The following is a 10000-nucleotide window of genomic DNA, read 5'->3' on the forward strand; positions in this document are numbered from 1 at the left end:
CAGTAATACCAAGGCACAACTTCTATCTGTTCAACTAACTGAGGAGGGCTTTAGAGATAATGATGACAAAACGAAATTTTACACAGGAATTCCCAAGTTTTGTCTTTTGATGCATGTTTTCAATCTGATTGCCCTCACATTAAAAGAAACTGTCAAAATGCACTGTGTCAGTTTTAAGAGTTTCTTTTAGTTTTGATAACATTAGAGTTTAATTCCCCATTACAAGATTTAGCTTTTCGTTTTAATATATCTGTGCCAACCGTGCATAGAATATTTGATAGATGGACACATGTAATGAGTATTAGGCTTAAATTTCTAATTAACTGGCCAGAGAAGACGGACCTCCAAGCCACTATGCCAGCAGTTTTTCAACGTAATTTTGGCAAAAGAGTTGCTGTCATAATCGACTGTTTCGAGATCTTTATAGAAAGACCATCCAGTCTAATCGCAAGAGCAATGACATGGTCTAATTATAAACATCATAATACTGTAAAGTTTCTCATAGGCATAACACCACAAGGTGTTATCTCATTTATATCAAAGGCATGGGGTGGCAGAGTAAGTGATAAATATCTCAGAGAAAATTCTGGTTTGTTAAGGAAGCTTTTACCTGGAGACGCAGTGCTAGCTGACAGGGGATTTGATATAGCTGACAGTGTTGGTTTTCACCAAGCTTCTCTTCATATACCAGCTTTTACCAAAGGAAAGAAACAGTTGTCTGCAGAGGAAGTGGAGGAAACTCGGAAAATCGCAAACGTCCGCATACATGTTGAAAGAGTTATTGGTCTTGTGCGCAGGAAGTATACTATATTAGAGGGAATACTGCCCATTCAGTTAGTGACAGCTCGCAGAGGTGACAATTTAGCCCCAATAGACAAAATTGCTATAATATGTTGTGCCCTTACTAATTTATGCGAATCTATTTTTCCTTTTGGTTGAACCTTTCAGAGTACAGTAGGGACTGTTCTCAAGAAATATGAATACTATCTGCTAAAATACAATGGACAAAGTTGTGTTATACCCAGAAACAATGTATGAAAGTTAGCATAGTCCTAAACGGAACAGAAACATAGGTAAATAAAATGGTACAAACACGAAGAAAAGTGTTTGCTTTAAATTTGTTGCAAACCATTTTAGTAAACAGTTTCACTGAGTGCATGATGGACAGATCCATTCACCATCAGGTTCTGTTGTTAGCCCTACACATGACATATGAAACCATTGGATTTTACAGTCTGGTTTGTCACAACCAATTAGCTGACTTCCTTCAATGTACTGCTGGCAGTAACACCAGGGTCCATCATCATCACTGTCTGATGCTGGTGTTACTGTGGCATGAGGCAAAGGAGAAGACCGTGAAAACCATCTACCCAACAGTTCTGGGAGAACTCCTTTCTTGTAGAAAAGAATTGCCCTTGTCAATGTTCTGTCCCAAAACTCAGTGTCAGGTAGTATTCTCTGAATAAAGATGTCTTTGTTGGTCCAGACAACGAAATCACAATATTCTACACCAGTCACAAACAACTTACACTGCACTTGGTAGTAGTATGCATGACAGGTGTCCACAGACAAACTCATTTCTTCCTCATTGTACTTGAGACAGAAACTACTGTCATTCGCTTTTGCAGCACTAACAAGCATAGAATCTTTGTACTTATAAGGACACTTTATTTCACAGATACCTTTCCCACAGCACTCACAAAAAACAAGACCATCAGGAGTGGCTCCTAAAAAAGGCCACTTTGCACTTATATGAAGTCCACAGTCTGCAACAGAAAAGTTAAGGTGATCCTCTGCAAGTGAAAATGCATAGTCTTCACGAGCTCTGCTTCCATTAGAGATACCCCATTTTGTTGCAGCGTTTGAAAATCTGTGCGAGTTTGGATAACATATCATCTCTATCAAGCTCTTTAATGGTTTGTCTGGGTCAGTTGTGCAAGCTGCTCTGAACTTTGATGCAGTCACACGGCCTGCCCTGTGCTCAAACCATACTTTGCAGGTTGATTGGCCCCTTGTAACTCCCTCAACAGCTTCTGCTTCCTTGGCAGTAATATTAATCTCATCAAATACTTTCTCTGCCTTTTCTACGAGTTCCTGAAAGCTATAATTCAAGTGTTCTTCGTTGTATATTACTGTTAAGGGCTTTGGCAGAGCTTCAGCTTCATTGGGCATAAAGGCAGCATTATAGGGAGAAATTAAAGAAAGAATAGCTGGTTTGATGCCACACCTTGAAATATTTCCGCAAAAATTGGCTCTTTCCTCAGCTGATGTCTCCGGGATATCCGCTCTGTTTACTTCTGGGGTTGCATATCCCTGTTCGCCCAAAGTACTGTATCGTTTTTTCGCTGAGGACAGGTCCATGTCACAAACAGGAATGTAGGGGATGTTCTTTACATAAGAAGGCAAAATCCATGGGTTTCTGTCCTGTGTACAAGTTACCGAGTTCCTTATTCTCACTCCAGCTTCAACGGCAAAAAGGAGAGCCCCTACATGCGAACAGGCCTCACAAAGTCCTGCCATACAGTTACAGTGCGCCATGCATACGTTCCCGTCCTTTTGAGCAAGAAACCATGTCTTCAAGGGGGTTTCTCTACATCGTTGAGAGTGATTTACTCTTGCCGTAACGACAGTTTTATCAGTTCCAGCCACCGATTTTGTCAGAATGGTATTAACCCACCCAGAGACGAAAAAATTGTAAGCTTCCATAGACTTATAAGCTTTCATTTGCTCCCCGGTTATCCACGAAGTCTGAAGCACCAAATAATTGACAATGTCAGGATATCCCACGCTAGGAAAAGACGCTAACTCATCGCTACAGTCGGACTTTTTTAGCACATAAGGATCAAATCCACACGCTACAACCTTTTCTCGATACCTCGTTTTAGCAGGGCCGGTCAGATCAGCGTAATAATCGGAAAAAGTTACACTTGGGATAGCAGATGAGTCTGCGGCAGCCATTTTGAAGGTTTGCCTGTCCACCAGCATGGCGGACGCTAATGACGTAAGAAAATTTTGTCACGTGGTTGAAAACGATCTAGTGTTATTACCGGTAATACAGGCCTGAGCATTCTAGGAGAAAATGCATCGTTCTTCTTCCACCAACTCGAAAACGTTTGTAGTTGTGGCAAGTCCTTTGTAATCTATTCGGAAGCAACAAGTTGCGAATCCAAAAAGAACCGAATAGAACTTTAGGGCTGCCACATTTGGGGAATCAGCCGAGCTTGAGAGAGAAATTCGACACTGTTTACGGAATCGCTGAACAATCTGAACACACTTCTAACAAAATGATAGCTAAGCAGCTGCTGCTGAAAAACTAGACTTCCTCAAAGTCCATTTTCCTCATATCTATTTTTATAGCATCTTTTATTGGCATCTCAAATATTCGAGTTTAAATAAAGTTTATTGTACTGTTGATTGCGCCTGATGATGCCATGAAGAATTCGGGCTTTTTCTGCCATTTTATCTCGAAATTCTTTGTTCCTTGATGGTTTGAACAGAGAAACCGCACCAACTGTCAAGCAGGATTTGCAGAAATAGCTTTGGTTGCAGAAATCAAAGCCAGAGTGCTATTTTGTTTTTGTCGTGTCTTCACTTGAATCGCAGCGTGCAGGTAATTTCCGGTAAAATCTGATTGGCTCACATTTATAGCATGACACATGATAACATCACTCTTGACAGGTGGGCGGCAGACGACTCGTTAATAAATTGTATCAGGCGTACTTTTTACCGCCCTGTCTCAAGAAAAGTACGCTTAGGGTTAGATTTGCCCATTAAACTACTGGCGTAGAATAAATCTTTTTCGATTGTGGAGCCAAAGGTAAGTTGTTGACATTAAAGACAAAATTATATATATTTTTTCTAATTTGTTTTACAAATAGAGCGGGGATCGACATAAAGGTCATTCAAACTGATCTCCATCAACATGCCAGTCATCTCAGCTCCTAATGATCTTTGAGAACCTTAGAGGAGCTTTGAACGAAACTGAGAATACCTGAGAAAAACTGATCCGACTTTTAGCAATCTGAACTGTTCTTAGAACTACTGTTTTTGTCAGTATGGGCATGCGACGAATAAAATGGGGAATTCTTTCAACAATACAGACTAGTCGTTGGCATGCATTCTGTTTATTTGGTGGCAAAGGAATTTAGAGGATGCTTCAAGGGGAAATTCTGGTTTTCTGTCTTACTTTTGTTTTACTTAGAGGCCATTTATTTGCCAGTATTGAAAAGTTTGGTTCACATTTATGAGATGTAACAAATTATCATCCGTGGCTTTACAAAGATCTATTTGTATCGCTTTTACATTCCTGAGTTAAGAGTTAACTTGACTCGCAAATGACGTACAAACAACCCAGGTCCCGGAATTCTTGATCCAACTAAAACTATTGCCGCACAATACAGTCAAGGTAATGTTGAAGTATTTGGTACGGCAAATGCAGGCACATAACGTGTGGCAATGTCTCTGTCGGCACTTGTTTAAAATTTCAGGAATCCAATAACCTCTTCAGCTGAATTGGTTCAAATTATATAAAACAGTGGGAATAATATGTATTCAGCTTTGTCACAATCATGCAAACAGGGACTCCTATTTTGACAGATTTGCCTTTTATGGTTATAACTTAAGCTACATTAATCATCAGTTGGCATACAGTGATAGTTATAGTGGTTTGCTAAATAGTGCACTTCCTATAATTTCAGACTTTCCTTATGTTATATCAATGTTAGCTGCCTTTGATTCTTTGCTCATGGATAATTATCATGCATATATTTTAACACTTGAACTTTACACAGTAGCAATATACTGTCTGCCTAATGGGAAGTGTAAAATTTTTTTACTCTCATGGCAGAGATTTATTAGGTATGGGACCCATTTGCAACATGAACTTCAATTGAAATAGATTCATTAATGAATTTGGTACAACATTTTCAGAATATATGTGCACAAACATCTGTTACTTATGAGATTAAAATGTGTTAACATTATTAAAATGTAAAGCAACACTGGAAGCAGTGTTCATCCATTATATGTTCGAAACCAAAATTTTAGACCCTAGGAGCACTTAAATAATGTTTATCTTTGTTCTTGCAAAGAATGTTCTGCTGTGTCATTTTATTCTATTTCTTTTTCCACCTCAAAAGTCTTGTAACTATTGCACCTCTCAAACAGTTGATAGTATCATTGAGAATGGAAGAGCAATTTATCACAAATGTTACTCCAGCAAAATATGTTTTTATTTCTGATTTTCTAAAGAAATTAGACGTAGGCCGCTGGCCATGTAAAAGTTATTCATAGAGCAAGATGTCAGGGAAATTTATCTTGTAATGTGGTTCCCAGTAAACAACAGCTTAAAACTGTCATTTTGGATATTAAGGAAAGCAGCACAGGCTTTTTGATGTAAATTTCTAGCTACTGCATTAGTTGTGTTTTCCAGTGGTATGCAAAGCAAAAGATGAGTTACCACGTTTTTGTATACAATGATTCTGAACCAAAAAATGTAACAAAAGTATTTTCAAATGTAGATTCTGTTATTGATCTCTTTTGTTCTATTATACAAAGTAAATTTAATTGTTTTGAAACAAACTATGAGGTTGCATTTCTTAGATGTTTATGTGAATTATCAAATATAGAAAGGAAACAAATAACGAGAAAGCATAAATCTACTTCAGAAATTGCAGCAAACTGGCAGAAAGAAGAGAGAAATTTACAGCCCAATGGACCCAGAGAAAAAATAAGAACTTCCTTCAAATTGTTTTGAAAAGTACAGGTCTATGGACCCATAAAAAAACAGACTCTTTCAAATAAAGATGAAAAGTGTAGGTCAATGAACTTACACGTGATAAAGAGCAACTTCTCTCAAATAGATTCTTGTAACACCTCTATACCTTTTTTTTGTAGTGTACAATAAAGTTATTATTATTATTATTATTATTATTATTATTATTATTATTATTATTATTATTAAACAAAAGTACAAATAACCTGGCAGCGCATGAGTATAGGCTACTTAGAGCTTCTTGTTAACTTTATTTAAGTGTCAACTGTGCAGGCTTGAGCACTACTTGGGAATTCTGTATAGAAATCAAACTAAATCAACTATCAAACCATAGGATGGTATTTGAGCAAGGGGGAAACCGGAATACCCGGAGAAAAACCTCTCTGAGCGCCATTCTTGCTCTTGGATAAATCGAAATGACTCGCAACTTTCCAAACTGAAAGTGTTTTATTCTGGCAGGAGTGATAACTGCGCGTAAGCCGCCATTTATAGCACGATACATAGATATTGTCATGATACCCGTTTTGTCCGATCATGATCCTTTGGAAACTGAAACGTTCCAAAGCGGAACGAAACATTCGGTTTCATCTCCATATCTGGTAATATCACTCCTTCCTGCTTCTTCCTGTGTCGAATCCTATTCTCTGGGAACTGAACAACAGCGTTGGCACGGTTAGATCGTAAAGAAATAACTGTCTCGGCGATTGCAAGTACATTTGCAGTAAGTATTTTCTAATTTTCTACAAATACTTCTATACCCAAGTTGCGCCAACTGAGTTCACTAAGGCTTTGTAAATAATAGAGAAATTACGTGAAACGCTAAACGGCAAACGACGTGCTGCTGCTTGTCGGAGAAGAAATGAAAATCCTCTTATTCTAACTTGTCATTCTTTTTGAGGAAGTTCATCGACATCTGTAGGTAACACGCCAGGCAACGAAGGACCTAAAACTTAAATTTCAGATATGATAGCTCCCCCATTGTACCGAGCGAAACTTTGCTCCTGCTTCCATATCCCGCTTATGACGTATGAATTAAAGCGTGACCCAAGCATAATTTCGTTGCTGTTTTCTTCTTACAGATGAGATACAGATAGGATAGATGATAGAGGGAGGACAGAATCTAATGTCACGTTAAAAACACTCTCGAACGTGCCACCTGGAATATCCAAACTCCAGCCACGCCGCTATAATTGTACTAAAGACGCTGCTACAATGGGAAATGTTTCGTGCAACTTGTCCCGCATTGTTTTAGCGACATTGTGGCGAGATGAGTTCACGAAACATTTCACAGTGTAGCACACCTTGCAACGGCCAAACTCGTTGCGGGATAAGTTGCACGAAAACTAGAACTTAATTCTACGTTTGGCAACGGCTCTTGCAACTATTTTGGCCGATGCAGGGTGTTAAACTATGAAACGTTTCGCGCAACTTGTCCCGCCACAATGTCGCCTAAACAATACGAGACAAGTTGCACGAACCCTTTCACAGTGTAACAGCGCCTTAAGAATCCTACATTGAAGCGCCCCTTGAAGAATTTGGTATATTTGACTCTCCAGTTCCCACAAAAAATAAGGTTTGGCTAGATACAGACACTTGGAGCACTTTGGTTATTAGATGTTAGTATAGCTACCGTTTATGGAGCTTTGTAAAAGCTCCATGTAAGCTCCAATTACACGGAAATATTTGGAATTGTTTGGCCTCCAATATATTTAAAAGTAGTCAGAATTACTCTGGAAAAAGTTAGCAACCATCGGTTTGCTCCTGTTTTACGAGTATATCTTGAATTTGCTTCCAGCGAACTCACTAAGGACGTCTTAGAGACGCTACAATGATTCCGATGACAATTTCAATTTCAGTTTGAGATCATGATCGAGGAGCTGCTTTATAAGTTTTCTAAGGAGAACTTTGGTGATGCTAACTTCTTACCACTGTTGCATGGACATTCAAAGACAGCAAAACCTTTAGCTCTGTTAGTCAAACGAAAAAGATCGATTTGGAAGCGTCCCTTTGGGAAGAAGGAAATTATAATTCTTGATGGCCTGGAAAAATACGTGGACAGCGACGAAAAGGACTTTCTGAAAGACGTCGAATCAAAGATAACGAAAGAGCAACTGATCGAAAAAGGGAGTGATGCTCCAGCGGCCAGGTATGTGTTTGTTTATAAAGGAATTAAGTTGTAATGATTTGTGTGAGTTGTTTGTTAAGCCATTGCCCAGGCATTTTCAAGGACCACGGACTCTGGCAACTAACCTTGAAAAACGTTATGGCGGTGAAAATAAACATGTGAAATCTTCAAAGCGACGAGTAATGGTCTTCGACAACAATTGCATCTTTCGCCCTTGGATATCACAAAGTGAGCTTTGTTTCTAATGTTATTTGGCTATTAACTGTTGTGTTATGTACAACACTGAAATCAAATGGCAAATTCTGTACGGGTTTAAAAGGAATCGGACGCCTTGAATGCATCACAATGTTTACTGAAGTCGCATCTCAGTTGTCTGGCAATTTGCATTTATTTTGTACTTAACTCTGCACAGTCTTCAGGCACACAAGACGCTCTAAAACAAGCGTACACTGGGTTGCCTGTGGCACGTGTTACACAAAAACAGAAGGCACTGAATTGGGTGGTATTGAACTGCAGGGTTACAGTTAATATTTTCACGTAGGGGGGGGGGGGGGTCATTGAGACCATTTGAGGGTCACCCACTTGTCGCGCCAGCAGAGGCCCTTTGGCTCACACGTTCACACCTTTAATTATTTTGTAATATCATGTCCCATTTTGAGGTCTTTTAGTTTTTTAAGCTTTGGTAATAAGTTCAGTTTAAAGATAACAAACACGCTCTTGAGTAAAGGTGCATGTGATCACCTTGTGTCAACCGAATGAACTACGGGAAATAATGTTAATCGTTCGTTGTTTTCAGAGTAAAACAACGTACTTTTTAGCCAACAAACTTCCGTCTTTGGTTTTTTCAATTTTGTTGTAGTATTTAACTGAATATTTACATTTCACCAGTCGGGTCAGGAAGCCTTCTTTGTTGGGTTCCTGAGAAACGTATCTATTGTGACTTCAGGGTGAACTATTTACACAATCGCGAGGTTGAGCGGCCATGTAATTGAAAATCTGAACATCTGGGTTTACCTCGGTGCAAAAACCTGTGAAAATTTTTCTTTGTTTTGTTAGCTCGTGGTAGGGTTACGTTATTGTTTGATGTTTTTTTGCCTCTTTTGTTTTCCTTTGTGTTACGTCATCTGCGAGTTTCACAGGTTTTTACCCCGAGGATGAGCCGAACATCTATGAGATACAAAAACAGACTTGCGAATTATCGCAAATCACAATGCTGACAAGCACAAAAGCAGAAGAAATGGTTAATAAATATGAAGTTTGTTACTATCTGAATGTTTTTGTGTTAGGGTAAAGAGACATTTGTCACGCAAATAATGTAATTTCGTGACACTCAAAGAAGTTTATCACCATGTCAGCCCAGAAGCCAGTGTTTCTCACTTCCCATTTATTTTCTTCAATCTTTCTGGGTTCAGTACTTTGCTAGTAACCACATGTCTTCTCAGACTATTTACCCAAGACTTCTACCATGGCACTACAATGATAGACAATACCAAAACAATATCGTGCACTGTTAGAGCTACATATTACGCAAGGACAGGTCTGTTTCGTCGTACGAACGTGTGAGGACCTGTGAGCCAAAGGGCCTCGTCTGGTATGACTTCTTAATGACCGCCCAACTTGAAAAAAATTGTCTGGAACGATGCACGTACCACAGGCAACCCAGTGTACCCTCACGGAGGGTCTAGTTTTTTTAGTTTTTTTTTTTTCCGTGTCGGTAAAAGTCTTGCCTGTCACTTCCCTGGTAAGTGGTGTCTTTGTGCATAGAGCCTTCTGTTCGAATTTTCTTAGGATCGAGAGGGTAGTGGAACTGCGTAGATTTCTCTGGTGGACACAGTAGAATCATTAACTTAGCCTGCAATGGCGTCGAAAGTCATGTAACGCGAATGGCGTTTTAGTGAATCCTTAAACAAAATATACCCTTATGGAGCTCAATAATGGAAAGTCAGTTGGATAAACTAGGCAGGAATCTCAAAAGCGACGAGTACTGGACTTCGACAACAATCTATCGCCCGTCGAGACGAAATCAAAGTGAGCTGTATTTACCTGAAGTACATGGTAATTTGACACGTTTGAGTTTCTTGTCTTCACGCACGCAATGAAAT

General features: G+C 39.1%; 3 protein-coding genes and 1 pseudogene across 5 annotated transcripts in view; 3 read left to right on the top strand and 1 right to left on the bottom strand.

Moving 5' to 3' along the window:
* LOC138041730 (uncharacterized) overlaps positions 1-939 on the top strand; it is a 1857-nt pseudogene extending 918 nt beyond the window's left edge.
* Positions 1-10000, top strand: part of LOC138042465 (uncharacterized) — a 63112-nt gene that overhangs the window by 36444 nt on the left and 16668 nt on the right. The window lies entirely within an intron of this gene.
* Positions 1147-3020, bottom strand: LOC138041731 (uncharacterized). The gene has a single exon (XM_068887459.1). It carries the CDS (start codon positions 2983-2985, stop codon positions 1147-1149), a length of 1839 nt encoding a protein of 612 aa, XP_068743560.1. The 5' UTR covers positions 2986-3020.
* Positions 6362-10000, top strand: part of LOC138041732 (uncharacterized) — a 14864-nt gene continuing 11225 nt past the window's right edge. The window contains exons 1-2 of the mRNA XM_068887460.1: positions 6362-6494; positions 7630-7919. Coding sequence (XP_068743561.1) covers positions 7639-7919 — 281 coding nt within the window. The 5' untranslated portion in view covers positions 6362-6494; positions 7630-7638. The remainder of the gene's footprint in view (positions 6495-7629; positions 7920-10000) is intronic.

Source organism: Montipora capricornis, chromosome 3 (genome assembly GCF_036669925.1).
Source record: "Montipora capricornis isolate CH-2021 chromosome 3, ASM3666992v2, whole genome shotgun sequence".
Classification (NCBI taxonomy): domain Eukaryota; kingdom Metazoa; phylum Cnidaria; class Anthozoa; order Scleractinia; family Acroporidae; genus Montipora; species Montipora capricornis.